The 19,279-nt window shown below is 38.8% G+C and overlaps 1 protein-coding gene across 3 annotated transcripts in view; it reads right to left on the bottom strand.

Moving 5' to 3' along the window:
- Nucleotides 1-4,891: 4,891 nt before the first annotated feature.
- Nucleotides 4,892-19,279, bottom strand: part of Rip11 (Rab11 interacting protein) — an 80,091-nt gene continuing 65,703 nt past the window's right edge. For all 3 annotated transcript variants that reach the window (XM_089108396.1, XM_089108405.1, XM_089108398.1), the window contains one exon: nt 4,892-9,213. In XM_089108396.1, the coding sequence (XP_088964522.1) occupies nt 9,085-9,213 (129 nt within the window). In that variant the 3' untranslated portion in view covers nt 4,892-9,084. The remainder of the gene's footprint in view (nt 9,214-19,279) is intronic.

Raw genomic sequence — 19,279 nt, 5'->3', positions numbered from 1 at the left:
CACTTGTGTATTATACAGATCACATATCTCATTACCCCTTTTTAAATGTTAATCAAATATTTAGTACCTACGCAATTAGACTAAGTCATCGCCCGGTTAACACTAAGATGTAAATTGAGTAATCCTCTCTCAATAACAAACCAAACCAGATTATACCCACCTAACCAGATCAAAAAATGGTGGTCACACTAACTTGATTAGTAATTGAATTCAGATATACTACGAATGGACTTTCAGTCCTACATTCACGGTTTTCTGCAAATTTTTTTGGGCTTCATTTAAAAAATACCAGTTAAAAAAAAAAAAAAAAAAAAAATGTAACCATGAGTTTGACCTCCAAAAAATGGGTGTCACAGTAGAAAACCTGTCTGCCAAGCCATGTATCGTTCATAGTAATAGGTAAATGGCCCTGGTAACCCAATTACTTGAAAATACATACATATCCACGTGTAATTCAATGTGGATTTTTAATATATAGATACATTACTACTCATGAATAATTAGAATGAAATTTGCATATTAATTTTACTTGTTTTGGCTAAATGGCTTTCTCGAAATTTTGTTCTGACGTAACTTACGAATTGATTTACGTAATGAACCTCTATATTTGTATGGTTTTATTACTTATATTAGGGAATTTAACCCTAGTCAATATCTCGCTCTTTACGCTAAAGTTCGAATTTTGTTCGAATCACAAACCACTGAATCACAAAGGCCAGTTAATTAGAGTAGATAGCTCTTTTGAAAGTATTAAACAAACTTTAGTGTAAAGGGCGAGGTATTGACTAGGGGTGAACCCCCTCATATACGTAATAATTTCTGTTTGTTTTAAGTTTTAATATTGCTCCTTACTTTCAGTTGAAGAAAAACTTGTTTTTTATTATTTAACTTCTGATCGTTTTTAAATAATGCTGGGAAATCCAGCGCCTTCTTCATAGAAATGTCCTTCCCCCAAGGAAACACCCTCCATGGAAAGATCATCCCCCGTAACCCCTCCTCTGACCCCCCCCCCCCCGCACCAGAAAAAGATCTCTCCTGTAACGTTTGTATACTTCCCATTAACCAATACTATATGTAAACAATGGGCAAAGTTCTTAACTTGCAGCCCTTCCCCCGGGAACTGTGGGGATTAAGTCATTTTAAAATGCAAATAAATCCGATTTTTGACTATGCTGCTCATAATAGTTGTATTTGGATTTTGATTGGGTGACTTCAGGAAAAAAATTAGCATGAGAGGAGGCAAGATGGCCCTCCAATTTTTTTGGTCACTTAAAAAGGGCACTAGAACTTTTAGTTTTCCGTTCAAGTAAGCCCTCTCATAATATTCTAGGACTACTTGATCGATACAATCACCCCTGGGGAAATAAAAAAAAACAACAACAAATAAACACGCATCCGTGATCTTTCTTCTGGCAAAAAATACAAAATTCCATATTTTTGCAGATAGGAGCTTGAAACTTCTTTCGTAAAGTTTTATGATACGCTGCATCTGATAGTGTGATTTTCATTAAAGTTCTATGACTTTCAGGGGTTGTTTTCCCCTTTTTTCGAAAATATGGCAAATTTTCTCAGGCCCGTAACTTTTGATAGGTAAGAATAAACTTAGGGAAATTTATATATTTGAAATCAGCATAAAATTCTGATTCTATTGATGTATCTATTGGTATCAAAATTCCGGTTTTAAGAGTTTGGTTACTATTGAGCCGGGTCGCTCCTTACTTACAATTCGTTACCACGAACTGTTTGACACCCTACTGTTTTAAATACGGTCAGTCAGCCGGGTATCCAAAACAAACCGTAAGCAAGTTCTCGGGAAAACATTTAGCAATTCTTCCTCCGTTTTTCAGTTAGCCCATGCTTCAGGACCACATTTAACCACCGTCATTACTGTAGCTTCCAATATTCTAACCTTGTCTCGCAGAATTATCTCCCTATTCTTCCAAACTCTTTTCAACTGTGAAAAAACACCCTGAGCCTTGGCTGAAGGTTCAAGAAAATTTTTCTTCCCCATTTGACTCTGTTAACTCCCATTCCCTTTCCTGTGCTCCTTAAGACAATGCCCATCAAAATGCTCCATATAAATGGGGATAGAAAGCAACTCATCTTAACTTCTGATTTAATACAAAAACACCTACTAATCTCATTTCCTACCTTAACATCAGCAATGTTATTATCATACATAACACTAGTCACTTTAGTGTATTTGTCTAGTACCATACAAGGATAAGACATTCGCCAAAGCTCTTCTGTCAGCTGAGTCGAAGGCTTTCTCATAATCTGTAAAACCGAGGACCAAAGGCGTTTCGTGGCTCAGGCACTTCTCAAATTATTAGCCTAAGAGTGAAGATTTGATTTACACATCCTCTACCCTTCGTAAGACCGAACTGTTCTTCTGTTAAAACTTTGTTTACAGCAGCTCTCAGTCTAAAAAGTATCATCATGCTAAGTAATTTGCTACCTATAGACCCGGCTAATCCCTCTATAATCACATTTCTTATATAGGGATTTAATTAGTGTTTTCCTAGAATCGCTAGGTACTTCACCCTTTTTCAAAAATCACATTCATAATCTTCAGTAACTTATTTCTAGCCTCACAGCCACCACATTTAAGAAAATCATTTACCATATCATCAGAACCTAAGGAAGGAGGGCAAGTGCCCTGCCCCCCAAGTTAAGGGCGTGGTGAAAATATATTCTTGAGTTTACAAGGCTAAGTCAGGCCACTTTTTATGTCACCCCATCATCATTGTAATACGACTATGTTTTGATGTGCACTCAAGAAAACTGACACGTTTCTTGATAATCTTCTTTTAGCTGACAGAAAAATGACCAGATGGATTGGTCTTGCTGCAAGCCAAATTTACATCAGTAAATATAGCTGCCATCATAATCTACGCGACAGTTCCACAAGGCACAAGTTGGCACAAACCAACTAAGTTCTTAATAGGAAACTGTAGTCTCAACAAAAACTAATTCTCATAACTAAAGCAAAGCCCAATCCGCTATCCCACTATTAATGGCGCTTCCCAGAGGATTTACTTTGCTTATAAGTTTTGCATTTGCTTCTAAGAGGCTCCAACATTTTGACATTAGGATACAAATGTCAATTATGGGAAAGGAAAATACCTATACATAAAAATACTAAAACTTGGACACATTCCCAAGACTATTTATAGCCCTTTTTTGCTTGTTATGAGGACAGAGCTTCAGCAGTGTGCACCGCTTAGTATCCATCAAGCGTATCCTGTTTAGGAATGTGCGCTGCCGATCTAAATTTGACAAAAATACAACACAGAATCTTTTGAATTAGCTCAGCCGAAATACCTGAATAGAAAAGTTACTTTTCTTTGGGCTGTCCCAGTTCCTAGATTCATCCTAGAAACTAGAGCCTAGTTCCTACATTGTCCCGGTTCCAGCTTCTACCATTGTTGTTAACGTTCTTTACCAGTTAGAGGTAACATCAAAGAATCCAGTCAAACCTGTCAACTTGTTGCTAATGATACTTATTGTTTATTTTTTTATTTAGTTTACTTTAATTTTAGCACATTTTAATTTAGCTACTTTTTCAAAAATTACCGCTTTGACGACAAATTTAGGAAAGTTACATAAGAGAAGCGTAAGACACAATTTATTCAATTTCATAGGTATGAAAAGTGAACATTTTCACGCAACTTAACTGATAAAAAAAAGTGAAAACCTGGCTGGGCCCTTTCTGCTGTGTTAGAAGACCGCTGTTCTTCATTGATGCCATAGAGCCATGTAAAGGTACTAAATCCTTGTTTAAGTGCTTATTTGTTTGAACATTAATAAAGGAAGCAGTTCTTTTCCGTACGGATTCTTCTTGCTCTTCTTTTGCAATTGCCTTAACCCTTTTATGTTATTTCTCCTCTCTATTTTCTGCTTTGCAAATTTAGTTATTTGCAAGATTTTTGCTATTTTTTTTTATAAATAGGTCTAACATCCAAAAGACGTCACATAACAAGCAATCTTTATTTATCTTCATAAGCTACCATCCGGATATAAAGTAATGGTACATGTATAATGATAATGATGAATATAAATAGTAATGATTTTAATTGAAAGTAATTATGAGGATCGTATTTTCACCAGTTATAGGATTCAGAGCATAAATGGTCTCACACATTTCCTTAAACTGCTTTCCTTGAATGAATAGAACCATCAAAGAGTTGGTATCTTTGCCCCTTTCTGAATATATAAAAAGATTATTTTGTTTATTCCTTTCCTCAGTTCCTACAAAATTCCCAAAGTGGTATTTCTAGTCTATAGCCTAATTTCATTCATTACAGGAGCTGATGTATGGGGTACAATAGCTAGCTCAAGACCGGCAATACTTGATCTCCAGATTTTTGGACGTTTGCTACAAAAGCTGTCCCAATTCTTCACAGATTTCAGCAAAGTCACTGTCACTTCTCTAATGAGAAGAGTCACTGTTGAAAAATTAATTTAGAGACTACGACAGAATCTTTTCATTTTACTGTCCAAGGCCGTATCCAGGGGGTTGTGTGTTAAGGGGGGTTTTAACCCCCCCCCCCCCCGAAATGTTTGTTTGACTCGTGAAAACGTAACAAAAATGGACATAAACAAATTTAGTATGCGTTTTTTTAGTCTTTTTTTTGTGTAGACCCCCCCCCCCCATTTTTTTTGAGTAAAACTCCCTCCGAAAAAAAGATCCTGGGTACGGCCTTGTTACTATCCTTAGCAAGACTTAGGGTTTATGTTAGCATGCTTCGAGAATAAGTTCCTCAACAAGTGCCTGGCATATACACCTTTTACATTCTTCCTACGGAAACCAAGTCAGCTTGGGTAGTGGCACTTGTTTCCTACTGAAAACATCTAAGCAGGTAAAGTTACAAAGATAAAAATAGGAAAATAAGATTTTAGTTATTTATTTGATCCAACAGAAATAATAAGCACAATATAAGGCACCATAACACTGAATTTGGCACACACCCTGAACCTTTTATTATAAATGGAATTCTAACAGGAATGTGCAAGTCTTGATAATTTCATACGTAAATTGTGCACAAACAAATGAAGCAACTCCAGGAATAAAATTTTGAAAAAAGTCCACAAAGAAACGAGCAAATAAAGCCGACATCAACAGCGAAAAAATCAGTATGTTTTGACAAGGAAACCGCACCTTCAACAAATGTGAGCCATCGAGTAAACACTATCTATTCGATAACTAAACCAAGTTAAACATTAGTTGGATGTATCTGAGGCATCGGAATGGGATTATTAGATTTCCAAGAAGTCTATCCTTCAGTGAAAATGAAACATTAGTCTTCAACATTAGAACCTATTATTCGCAGTTTTATTATCTTTATGCTATATTATCAAGTAATTCAAGAAAGTGCACTGACTTGGCAACAGTGTACATTTTCTAACTTTATTTGTGTTTTTTTTTTTTTTTTAAATCTCTTTAGGAGAAAAACGAAAGCAAAGAAAAAAAAATAACGAGGCTTTGTCTTTTTATATTCGAAGATAAAATCAGTTTTAAAATTTATGACGCCTAACGCTTACACTAATTAGTAAATACATGAATAGCATTTATCCCGCTGTTAATCATTTTGTTTCATTAAATCTCAGAAATAATCTGAAGCCTAGTTGCCACTGAATATAAAAAGCTCAAGTTATGGCAATTTCTTAACTGCTAGCTTTGGATATTTAGTTTTTTGTGCCTACGAATTTGCAGTTATTTATTAATGACTTTTAATACTCTCTTTTAATCCATTTACTTTTTCTGAGTCAAGGCGTTTACCTTTACTGAGTCACATTTTAGTCCACCCAAAACTCAAGCCCAGTTATGTACACCCCTAACCCACAACACAAAGCCCCATCAGCTTCAACACAAACACATTTGACCCTCGTATCAAACAACTACAACATAACTCGGACCCATACAACTTAATTCAACTCTTCACTTTCTGAAGAGTTGATCGTTTTCGATAGTGAAGGCAATGCTCAGATTATGACTAAAATCATCTATAATTTGGAGTTAAATCTTACCCTGACTTCAGTACTGAGAAATACGTTTTACAATCCGTCAGTCCTTCCAGTCACCCTGCCAGAATTTTTAAAGGGAAAGTAGTTACGATTTGGTCTTCAAAGGAGTCCAAGTCTGGTTTGAAGAAAGGGAATCCAAATTTTTCTGCAGCGAAATACATTAAAAAGCAAAGGCGTTACAGACTATGTTATAAATTTAAACTTTAAGGCAATTGGTTTTTACTTGCGAGATCCCAGGTCCGTAAGGACGGTCGACCTCTCTAAATTTCATGAATTTTAAGCGTTTTTTTCCTGATGACTTCATACAATTTTCATATTTCACCTGTTATTAGGCATTTTGACGAATTTGCCCCCCCTCATCAAAAAAGTTCCTACACCCGTGCCTACATATCAAACCATATTTTCAATACAAAAGAGAAATTTAAGTGGCCCTATTTCAATGGGGTTGATTCTAACCGAGGTAGATTTATTTGGGACCTGTATTTTCAAGCATGCAAGATTTATCATATCATCCCTTATTTAATAGTAAAATCTATCCTAGTCAGGTATCCTGATGTGAGGAGGGGCAGCAAGATATGCCCTTCTTTTCACCCCTGAGAGCTTTTGTGTTTTCGAAATTCAATCAGAAGCTAAGAACATTGTTTTTTAAATGACATCCCTCTTTAGAAAAGAAGTTTTTATAGACGCGTCACAGTGTATTCTATATACAAATTTGTTAAGGATTGGAAAGTCATGTTCTAAGTTCCTAAGAGGATAATGGGTACATAACTGTCCACAGAAGGGTTGCAACTTGGCAATTAGTGTAAAAGGGCTCAATAGATGACCGACAAGATAATAACAGACAAATACAACAATAAAATACATTCACACAAGACGAAAAATAATGAATTACATCCTAAAGTAAACGAACAAAATTTAAGTAGATTTTCAATGACAATAAACGTAAATAAGTATCCAGTTCATAGGCTAAAAATAACAACCAAAACCGTTTTTTTTTTGGAATGGTTCGTTAATAAATTATTTATATATAAAAAAAAAAATTTAAACAGTTAATCTATATACAAAGAATCAACAAAGTTTGTGTTTGTATTTATACCATGAGAAAATAATGTAATCTAATCAAGTTCGAAACATGAAAGTTTAGCAGAATAATCTTGCAATTTGATGACTAAGGCTGTCGACGACCGTAGCGAGCGAGGAGAGTAGAGGAAAACGAAGCCGGCGAAGCAGAGTTTTTGCAAGCAATAGCGCCGCTGCAGCCATCTCTATTATTATTGATTATAAAAAAAATAGTAGCCTAAACATTGTGTATGTATCAGTTATAGAGACAGTTTAAGTAGCTTGTTTGCATTAAGATTATACATAGGAATTAATTTAGGAAAGGGGGACAAACCTGTAAAAGCTAGAAAATCATAAGAGGAATACGGGCAACTGCGGCAAAAATTGTAAAAATATCGATTTGGGGAGACGGGTGTCTGGAGGTGTTTCTAGTCATCACCGCCTACAGACTATACAACCTTTTAATGAAATATTAGATTTTCATATTTGTTAACTAACCAGTCAAAGTGCTTTACGGTCCATGCTTGAAAAATTATAGCTACAATGAATATTCGAAATCATCTCACCCAAATAGAAAGGGTTGATTGCCTAGTTTGCAAGAGATATGAGGAGGTCATGGAAATAAGAAGGCATCTGACAGAGGGATATCTCGCCAGGTTTAGATACCGGCTTAGGAGGAGGGGGGGGGAGAAGGGGAGTGGAAGCGACGAGCCCTTTATGGTGTGAGCAACGAATCTGTTGGGCGAATCCGCCGATAATTAATAATAACAGTAACGGTGGAAAACAAAAACTTTTTCAACGTTCGATTGCTTCCATTTTCTACAAAGGCTTATGCAATAATATTAAACACGAGTTGCGTTTCGAAGCTTTCGATTTGCACTCATTATAGCGTAAGTCAGTAAAAATTACCGGGCAAATCCCAAGAATAAATAATAATTACCTAATAATTCCAAGTACCTATTTTTATTATGTAGCATGGCGAAAAGTTCGATAATAAAAGATTTCACATTTCTTGTCAAAAAAAATTTGTATAATTTTTTCTAGTTTCAGTTACATTAGTCTTTTCTGACACAATAAGTTTTATAATGATCACGATGCACTGGCAGCCTTTCAAATGCCCTACATTAAAAAGAAATAAACTAATGATGAGAAATAAATTATAAATTAACGCAGACAGTATGTAGTTAATCTGGCGTAATTAGGAACTAAACAAAAGAAGAATTTAAGTTTAAGTAAAAAAAAAACAGCAATAAACGAAATTGGAGGTTAATTATATTGCGAAACATTTGATTTTTATATCTGTACATCAAATAAAAGCAGAAAGCTATTATTTTCATATCCTTCTGCACAGCAGCAAATAAAATGGCTTATTCGACATCTTTCAAATCAACATTCCTTGGATAGTTGAAATTCAAAAACAAGAATGATAAACAACTGGAATTAATACACATTATCAATGTGAAATCCATCCTTGGAACATATTTCCTATATTTTTTTATTTTTTATTTTAATCATTAAATTATTATTAATTTATTTTAATAATAAAAAATTTTGTAGTCATACGTATTTTATAGTTGAAAGAAGAAAACAGGCGGTCAGAATATAATCAACTATAGGCACGTACGGGAATTCATTCATGGTGGTACAGGGAAGCAATATTTCTGGACCCATTATAACACACTGTCTGCAAACTTTTAGAGTTGTTTCTACCTTTCTTAAGGATAATTACAATCCTTGAGTTTTTCAAATTAGATTATACATAAGCACAAGAGTCGTTCAATGTGATCCAAAAAATTGCAGCCCGCAAGTTTCACGACGTTTTTAAAACATTTAGCGACGTACTTAGTGATGCATGTTCTATAAAAGTAATGCAACAAAAAAAATCAGAAAGTAAACCAGAATTTTGGCAGAATACAATAAGGAAATACAAGACGGTTCAAATTGAAAATAGAACAAATTGGATTTTGACCAATAGCAAAAACAGTATTTTCCAGGAATTTAATTTTTCAGGAGTGGACTTTCAAGTATAAGTGGGCATTTTTCCATGCATCGCAAGACAATTGTCGATATATACTCATCTCTATCTTTCAGTCGCTGCCGCAGTGTGTATACCATGTTCATTAACTCCTGAAATAAACAAAATAAATATAAATAAATACATAATTAAGGGTTTGTGTACACTTTTCAGGTGCACTCAAAATCCGGGGGGCGGGGGGAGTTGGAGGTGTAAAAAAAGCTGGAGATGTGACGTAGTTTCAACAAGTGTGCGAAGGTCGGTGGCAGTGGCGTAATTTCGTCAAAATCCTAGGGGAGGGGGAGGTGTGAAAAAAGCTGGAGATGTGACGTAGTTTCAACAAGTGTGCGAAGGTCGGTGGCAGTGGCGTAATTTCGTCAAAATCCTGGGGGAGGGGGGCAAGGTTGGAGCCAATTTTCCCAAATCAAATGAAAATCACATTGAAAAATGAGCCATATAGTTCCATAAAGGCAGATATACTAGAGAAATCTGACCCGTTTCTCTGGATGCTTGAATTATGCAGGCTTAACTTAGATTTGACAAGATTTTTGAAGAAACTAAATTTCAAATGGGAGGGGGACAAACCAAGGTCTGGAGGAGGCAGTTATCCTCCCTGCCCCATAGCAAATTACGCCCCTGTTCGGTGGCTTGAGCTGCTAAGCGTGGTGAGCGAAATAGGCCAATGGAGGTAAAGTCAGGCTATGTTTGCAAAGGTCAAAGGCTAGAGCTAACGACTGTAGTGAGTGAAGTCGGCTTTTGCAAGTTGAAAAGCCAGCTTAGCATGAGAGATTCGCGTGTATCTTTTTAAAGAATACATTAATGAAAATACAAGTGAAAACTACAGCCAACTCAACATTTGAATCATCTTCCCTGGTCAGAAAAAATATAAAATTGCCCTTCTAGTTTTGTTCAACAAAAGTACACCAATATTAGAAATACAAATTGAACAATCGAGATAGAAATCGTTCAGGCCACGCATGTAAATTATGCTGTATGCTGTATCTTTTCAAAGATATTTTATTATTAAAGGAAGTCCCCTTTCTAACAACGATTTGTAGTAAGCTTGAAACTTTTGGTTTTCTTTTTTAAGGTTTTTGAATTGTTGTAATCCCTTATTAAAATTATTTGAAAAAAACTACGTTTTCTAAAGAGTTAAAGAGGCTGAGTTACAAGGTCGAACCTTAAAACGTACAGGGATTAGGAGGCACAGTTGGGGGGCTGACGCCCCCAAACCCCCGCTTTTGCAGCCTTTAAATAAATAAAAAAAAAGTTTTTTAAACTGAAAGTAAGGAGCGACATTAAATCTTAAAACGAACAGAAATTATTCCGTATATGAAAGGGGCTGTGCCCTCCTCAACGCCTCGCTCTTTACGCTAAAATTTGACTTTCTCACAACTCTTTTTTTTAAACAATAAAAACTTTAGCGTAAAGAGCCAGGCGTTGAGGAGGGCACAGCCCCTTTCATATACGGAATAATTTCTGTTCGTTTTAAGATTTAATGTCGCTCCTTACTTTCAGTTTAAAAACCTTTTTTTTATTTAAAGGCTGCGAAAGCGGGGGTTTGGGGGGCGGCAGCCCCCCAACTGTGCCTACTAATCCCTGTACGTTTTAAGGTTCGACCTTGTAACTCAGCCTCTTTAACTCTTTAGAAAACGTAGTTTTTTTCAAATAATTTCTGCACGTTTTTGTACAGTTTATTACTTATTATTGCTTGACTAACTGTTAGCTGATCGTGTCAGGAGTTAAAGATGGGGGCTGCCGCCCCCCAAACCCCCCGCTGTTGAACATTCTTGTGTTAAGGCTTTTAATTCCTGAATACTCAAATCACGTCGTACAGGGTGCCTCCTAATCCCTGTACGTTTTAAGGTTCGAACTTGTGACTCAGCCTCTTTAACAGCCCTCCAACTGTGCCTCCTAATCCCTGTACGTTTTAAGGGTTGAGCTTGTAACTCAGCCTCTTTAACTCTTTAGAAAACGTAGTTTTTTTCAAATAATTTATGCATGAAGAGAAGACTTCCAAAATGTGGTGCACAATCAGTTTCAAGCGCAACACGCAAGATGTCCCTTATCTGGGTGTGTCTTACCAATCTGTAAAACTAGGAAAGGAATGTGGAAACAGTGATGTTAGCCGGCTTGCATTTACGATTATATTTAGCGTAATTGCAACCCGTTGCCACTTCCCCGCCACGTTGAGGCACCACTGTTTGTACTCTGTTGTGTGTTTGGACAGTTTTTTGGCTTACTGCTCTTTCTGGGTTGAGTCTGGTTTTTAAATATGGAAGATATGACCGACGACAGACAACAGAATACGGGGAAGAAATGGTAGTCTCCCTGCCTAACCGCGGCAGATCATGGAGGATTGTTTTTGTTGGCCTTAGAAAAACAAATGTGGGCAATTGTTTTCAGAAAAACAGATTGTTTTACAAGTTTGTTGCTTTTGGAGACCATTAGAGCCTGAAACGAGACTAAAAGTGTTGTTAATTACTGAACTATAATTTTTGGAGCACCATGAATGTCATACCTGAAAAGTCTATTTCCGAAGCATTTTTGATGACTCGAACTTCAGAGTCGTTGCAATTAAACCAATCGCCATACACGGTTCTTCGGTACACAAATTATTGGCCGTGGTTTGCAAAGCAGGAGCCGCAAAGAATAGCAACCGTGATTGCACGATAATGTATTTACGACATTGTATCGAGGTTGTAGATGTTGTCATGCGTGAGGTCCACGTCTTCTGTTCGATGCAGAATAATTTTTTCCGGATCAAAGTCAACAACGCGGCGCGTGATCTTGTGTCTGAGTGTTCGCCTGTCCAAATTTAGAGCTAAAAATTCGGGAGTTTCAGTGAAAAATGTTCTCAGTTTGGTGACGTGATCGTTGGGACTTGTTTCACCAAGCTGTTCCGGGATTAGAACCGAATGGAAAGATATATCGCTGTTGTCGATAACTTCGTTGATTGCGAGCTCGTTTGGATTGAGTACACCTGGGATTGGGAAGGGACAGTCGGGAGTGCCTTCGAGATGTACTGAGGTTCTCGACCAGTGACATGTGCTACATACACTGAATCGATGGATTTTCTATTGGTAGAGATCGCAAGGCACTCACGTCATTGGATCGATTTTCTGCGTCGAGCTGTTGGAATAGGTGAAACCAAAATTCGCACAATGATTGTTGATCTCTGCTTTGGTAGTTGTACTGCGGCGGTAGGAGTCTACGAACAGCGTCTATTGTTTCGTACGTTTTCAGTGAACTGGTTGCCAAGCGTTTCAGTTCTTCTGCAAGGGGACCATGCATTAAAGAGAGTACGTCAAAAAGATTGAGTTGCATGGCAAAAAGGCACTGCATTGCTGCATTTGTATCACACAATGAGCCGTCTGTGTTTATGAGGCCTTGTCGACCTGGGCCTATGCCGCTTCGATATTCTTGATTGACAGCTGTTTCACTGCCCGTTTTTTGGGGGGGTATCAAGCTTTTGACTTTTTCAGTGTTTAGTCTCTTGGTGTTGGCTTTTTTCTTACTGTCAGCGTTTGTGGGTTCCGCTTTCACACCAGAAGCTGAGCCAGACCTTCGATTATCTTTGAGTGCAGATGATTTGGAATTTTTAGGCGGTTTATCTGTATCAATAGTTGTGGTCGTATCCCGTTTTAATAGTTGCTTTTTTACCTCGGGCACTTTGGAAACTTTGAAGGGTTTAACGATTGTGAATTGAGGAAGATGGGGACGGTATTTTTGTCGAAATCTATTGTATTGTACTCGACTAGAGCTTCTGTGTCTGCACAAATTTTGGTTTTGTCAAGAACGATCAGGTGAAGACCTTCGCTCATTGTGACTCGCGAGAGAGCTACATAGATCATGCCTGGCCCAAAGCAGCGATCGCCTGCGTCAACTAGTGCAGTTTGGAGACTAAGCCCTTGGGATTTGTGACTCGTGATGGCGTAGGCCAGAGTGAGAGGAAATTGTTTACGAGTGTAGTACACTTCTTTTAGTGCTTCGAATCTAACTATTTCGCGATCAATCTCTACGATTCTGTCTTGACCGTCGAATTGTGCTTGAACGCAGACAGCAATATTGGCTGCTGACATCTTGAAACCTTTGACATACCCCATGGAGTCATTGACAAGACCTTGTTCTACGTTTACATTTCTTTGTAGCATGACGCGGGCGCCAAGAGCCAGTCTGAGGTGAGCAATAGAGCCAGCCGTACGTTTGCTGTCGTTTTCAAAGTTATTTACGTTTTCAGCTGCCTCTGATTAAATGCGCGTGTAACGGAGGACGGTAGATAGTCGATCGATGGCAGTAAAGGTAGCAATATTGTAGGAAGTTTTTGTAAGAATCGTTTCATTCACTAATCTACAGTCTACGTTGCGGGGCATTAAAATGACTGGAGTTTTTCCCAATGCTGATAGTTCTATGTACTTGTCGGCAATCTCCTAGTTTGTTGCTCTTCGATTCGATGCGATTTTGCGCTGCTGTAACTGTAAATAATTGTCATCTGTGCAAATTCCTATGCGAATGTTGGCCAGAAGATCGGCATAGTGTGTGTCCGTTTTATGACGCATGTTAATTGTTAGCTCATCGTAATCAAAGTGGCCCCACAGATCAAATGTTCCCATTGAGCCAATACGGTTCTTTATTTCCATTCGGGTTAGCTGCTTAAACGGGGGATTAGCAGAGACTGGTCTAAGCTGTAAAAAGTCTCCTAAGACTAGCATTTTTGCGTTTCCCATTACAGAATTGATGCTCATGATCTCCGTAAGTCTGAGATGAATGTACATGAAGGTAAGGGCGGAAACCATACTTATTTCATCGATGGTGAAGAGACGCGTTCTTTGTAGAGTTGCCCTGAGGGTAAGCAGCTGCTCTGTGTGGAGTTCTGAGTACTTGGCGGTCCCTGCTTGATCAACCGGCAAACTAAAGCACCTGTGTATAGTTTCTCCTTTGATGCTATGGGCTGCAAGTCCTGTGGGTGCCATCACAATGACAGGGCATGCATCCTTGCTGAAATAGCGGCAGATAATATTGCGAATTACTTTGATTACAACTGATTTGCCTGTTCCGCCGAACCCGGACACAAGCATACGGAGTGGTGGCGTTTTAGTTGGATTTTACTGTACTCGTGACTTTGTCAACAACACGTTTCTGGTCGATATTCAGAGACGAATAGTCCTTTGCTACTTGTTGTTCCGTGATTGCATCGAGCAGCTTTCTATTTGCATTTATAAGGTCTTCCATTGCGTCTGCTGCTCTATCTATGGCGGCGCCTTGCATTGCATTCTGTGGGTCATCCATATTCTGTTCTCGTGCTTCTTCTACCTCTTTCTCTTGGAGTTCTTTAGCTCGTTCTCGTACTTTTCTTTCAAACTCTTCTTCTTCCTTTGCTTTCGCTACTGAACGTTCGTGATACGCGACCATGGTGGAATATTTTTCGCTCTCGATACAATATGTTTCATAGTTTGATTTACCGTTCAAACAAATGTCCGCCTCTTCGCGCCAGGGTTTGAGAAGTTTCAGAAGCATGCCATAGTATTCTTCGCGTTTTTCGTCTGATTCAACTGGATTTACACGTTTGTGCTGGATGACGTAGGGCTTTTCCTTGCGTTTACGCAAAAAAAAATGACCCATCTCTTAGCATAAGCTTGTCGTCTGTGCTTTTTCGCTCGCGTTCATACCAGGCTAGCAGGTTGAAAAAACTTGTGTCTTCCATGTTGTCAGGTCTGTTGGGATAGACATTTGCCACCCAATGCACCATATATAAGTCTTCACTGTTTGGTTTGTTTTTGGCGAGTTCTTCTAGCTCTTAGTATTTTTTTAAAGTTCTCTTTAGCTCACTGTGTCGTGAGAGGTCAACGAAACGAAACTGTCGTGATATGCTGTAGAGTTTTGTGCCTAGGAGTCGATCTGCTGCCTCTACGGTGCCAACTTGTCGAGTTTTTACTGTTTTTAGGAGAAATGACATTGCCTTTTGGCCAAGACTTGCGAATGCATTGTTCACTTCTTACCACATTGCGTCAACTTCTGCAGACTCTGCTTTTGTCATATAGTTAGTGACATAGTACGGCAATTTAGAGCCCAGGTGGCCAATATACTGGACGTCAACGTTAGAGAGATTTGTCAAGAGAAGTGCAGGGTGATAGTCATTAATGTATCGTTCGTGTTCTTCGCGTCTCAGATCATAGATTCGTCGGCGTGGTTTTTTTTTGTCGCGTCCTGTTGCAAGGCAGTCATGGATGTCGTGGAGAATAGTGCGATCGTGTTTCGGTCTTGGAAAACCAAATCGACAGTAGGTTACCCAATTCTGGCCTTTCTTGTACTTTCGGCGGCAGTAGGTGTTGCACCGATGTTTCTGATGATCGTTCACGAGCTTGTGTAGCACGGGACTCTTTAGCTTATCTGGCATCTCGCACGTGGCAATCGTGTTGATATACTCTACGACTTTTTCAGGAGAATCTTTGCCGATAATTGGTGCTCCTTCGATCCATAATAGGCAGTGTACATGTGGTGCTCCGCGAGTCTGATATTCTATGCGCCAAAAGTGGTTCGCAAGCTTTCCAAAAATTGGTTTTTCTTTGGCGTTGATGAGTTCGTTTAATATTGCATGCCATTTTTTATGAAAATGATTCGAGACACTTACGGGATCCATTGCTGTGAGCTCGGCAGCTGTCATTTTTTCAACACCAGGTACATGTCTATTTATTGTTCTCAGATAGTATCTGAATTCAGTTGAGTACCACTCAGCGCAAGAGAGCGTTACAAAGAGAGCTGGAGGACCATCTTGTTGGATCATGGATTTTACTTTTGACGATAGGGCTTGGAAGTATTGACGCGAGCCCCTTAGCTTTGACTGAACTGAGAACAGGCTTCCCTCCATTTCTCCGTCTCGTTGTTGCAGTCTCTGCAAAAAAACACCAATATTTTTCTGGGGTTTGACGGTTCGAAGCATGTGACAGACGCTATTACACATGTGTGCCACCTCCTGAAACTGGAAATTGTGGAACAAATAGTTCTTGTCAAGTCGGAACTGAGGATGTCGACTGAGAAGGCGACATTTGATGTATTCTGCATTTCTTACTTTAAATGTACGGACAGTCTCCTGTAGGCCGTTGGTACCGTCGGGGAACAAGTGTGGAAATGCTTTCAGATCTAAATCTTTGTCGAAAATGTTTTCCGCGTCTCCTTCAATTTTTTTAAACTGAAATTCGTCAACGTCACTCTGTTTGTTGTTTTTAAAGTCTTCGATAAAGTCTTTTGGAACTGTCGAATCTATTGCTTGAACCGAGAAATGCTCGAGGAGCTCTGATTTTGCGTTGTCTGTCAAGCGTTTGAGAATTGCTTCATCAGGGATGGGTTGAGGATTTTCTATACCTTTCTCTTTTTCTGCCAATCGACTGTCGAGAATTTCCTCCAACTCTTGAAGTGTGTACGCTTGCATGTCGGTAAAGAGTCTATTGTTTTCCCGGAGCCAGAGTAGTGTCTCATGGACCTTTCTCAAGTCTATCATAGTGGTCCAGACGATCTTACTGTACGTTGGCTGACCTCCAACGAGAATTACGAAGCTGTCTATATTGAGCAAATTTTCAGGCAAGACTTCTGCATTAGCTTGAACGTCTACAGGCAGATATACAATTCGTCCTTTCAGTGCATCTGTTAACTCGTTCCTTGGTCTTTTGAATGCAGTTACTTGTCCTAAGCGTACAATGGTGACACAATTCATTACAAATTTTATCATTGCTAGCTCAAAGCGGTTGAGCACCTTTATACAATCGGGAGTGGGTTTTGCCTGGAGGTTATTGAACACACATCGAGCATTCTCTTTGCTCTCTGTCATTTTCCCGGCGCAATAGGTGCAAACTTGAAAGTTGTCTTTAATGTCGTTTACCCATCCTGGGTCATTTGCAAATTCTCTTTCCTCTACTGGTAGATCCTGCTGAAATTTCTCAAGCACCAAAGTTAGCATATTGTCGAATCCCTTACGATTTGCGTACGAACGAAGTGTTTTCAAATCCTTATTCATTTTAAGCATTTCACAACAGTCGCAGGGTACAGTGGGGTATTCGTCGCGAAGTGTAGCTACTTTTTGGATATTTAAACCATACGCCTCTTTAATCGATTGATCATCAATGGACAAGCGTTGTTGGGGTCCGAACATAAACTCATTGGCTTTGCCAACTTCGTGTAAGCTTTTGATTGCTTTTTTTATTGCGTTTTTCAGTTGCTTCAGAGAGCCTTCGCGTTTGAGTGTGTTTAGTTAAACAATGATCTTGCATTTTACCACTGCCTTGTAAATGTCGTTAACAAAACGCGTTAGAACAGGGAAGTGTGGTTTACGTGCCCTCATCGGTCTCAAAAAGCTGTAGCAACCTGTTTCGAGGGAACAAAAGGGGGAGTGACCGAGTTTATCTATGCGGCGCAGCGGGTTCTTGCATGCATCTAGAGACTCTAAATAAAAGGGGATTAATGAATTAGTGTGAAGTTGGTCTTTCTTAGTCTGCTCCATTCTGGAAAAGAAATGTTGACATGCATGAATATCATCTAAATTGAACTTACATAACTGGTTGTGACATTCCCATCTAATATTTTTTTCAGTAGGTCCTTGATCCTCTTCACTAGCTGCCATTTTCTTTTGTTTAGGTGAGGATTGATATCCGTCACTATTTTCATCACTTGTGGAGTCATTGTCTTGTTCATGTGGTCCGGAATGCTGACTGTCGTGTAAGAGAAAAGAGGGCAGCAGATTCAAGTCTGGCAAACTGTAGGTCAGGGAAGCCTTTTGGAACTGGGAATCTAAGGTAGAAGTGGGAAATTGGTGCCAGTCATCATTAACTGGAGCTGGTTGATTTTGGGAAACGGGGTTTGGGGTAAAACTTTTGGGAGAGCATGAGCATTTTTGTTTGAGTTGTACTTGATCTTCGTGTTCACTGTGCTGGAAAAATCTTGCACATCCTTCTGCATCGATGGGTATGGTGGTGTAAACATCATCTGAAAAAGATTTACAAATACGACAAGTATTAGTTCCATAGTTGGTGTAGGCTGTCTAAAAAAAATATGCTTCGGTGTACTTGCTGTGTTGTCTTAAATTTCCCATGGCTGACGTAAAGTCTTCAAGTGTTGCTGGCTCACTTTCTGGCAAGTGGTCGAGAAACTTTTCGCATTTGGTTGCATTGAGTGCATGTCGCTTTGCAAGAGAATTTGTTGCCATTTCTATGACATTGTTTGCACGTGCAAATTCCAGTTTGATATCTTCTTTTGACTCTTCTGGGTTTCGATAGTACATATCCAGTACTTGTTTTAGCTCCTCTAAGTCAACTTGCATTTTCTGAACTTTCCTGGCTTTTGCAATGTAAAACTCTCTGTGTCGCTTTTTCTTTGTGCGCATTCTCTGTGACAAATTTGCATCATTTTTCATTCTATGTTGTACTGCTTTCTTGAATGCTCCTGAATATGGGCTGGTATATGGGCAGTGGAATGAGGATGTTGAGAGGCTATCAGCTTTTGCTTCCTTTGGTGCTTGGTTACTCTTCTTTCCATTTTTCCGTTTCAACTGAGAGGATGGTGTACCACTGTTCATTTGGCTTCTCACCCACAATTTGGCAGTCAAAAAATCCTTTTTTCGTTTGTAGTAGTCTCCAAACAATTTTGCAAACTTGTCCTTATGATTATAATTATTTGAAAAAAACCACGTTTTCTAAAGAGTTAAAGAGGCTGAGTTACAAGGTCGAACCTTAAAACGTACAGGGATTAGGAGGCATAGTTGGGGGGCTGCCGCCCCCCAAACCCCCCGCTTTCGCAGCCTTTAAATAAAAAAAAGTGTTTTAAAATGAAAGTAATGAGCGACATCAAAACTTAAAACGAACAGAAATTATTCCGTATATGAAAGGGTCTGTGCCCTCCTCAACGCCTCGCTCTTTACGCTAAAGTTTGACCTTCTCACAACTCTTTTTTTTAAACAATAAAAACTTTAGCGTAAAGAGCGAGGCGTTGAGGAGGGCACAGCCCCTTTCATCAACGAACAGAAATTATTCCGTATATGAAAGGGTCTGTGCCCTCCTCAACGCCTCGCTCTTTACGCTAAAGTTTGACTTTCTCACAACTCTTTTTTTTAAACAATAAAAACTTTAGCGTAAAGAGCGAGGCGTTGAGGAGGGCACAGCCCCTTTCATATACGGAATAATTTCTGTTCGT

This window comes from Artemia sp. Qi Xiang Cuo, chromosome 1 (genome assembly GCF_049724085.1).
Source record: "Artemia sp. Qi Xiang Cuo chromosome 1, ASM4972408v1, whole genome shotgun sequence".
Taxonomy (NCBI): domain Eukaryota; kingdom Metazoa; phylum Arthropoda; class Branchiopoda; order Anostraca; family Artemiidae; genus Artemia; species Artemia sp. Qi Xiang Cuo.
This window is presented reverse-complemented; position numbering and strand designations above follow the sequence as displayed.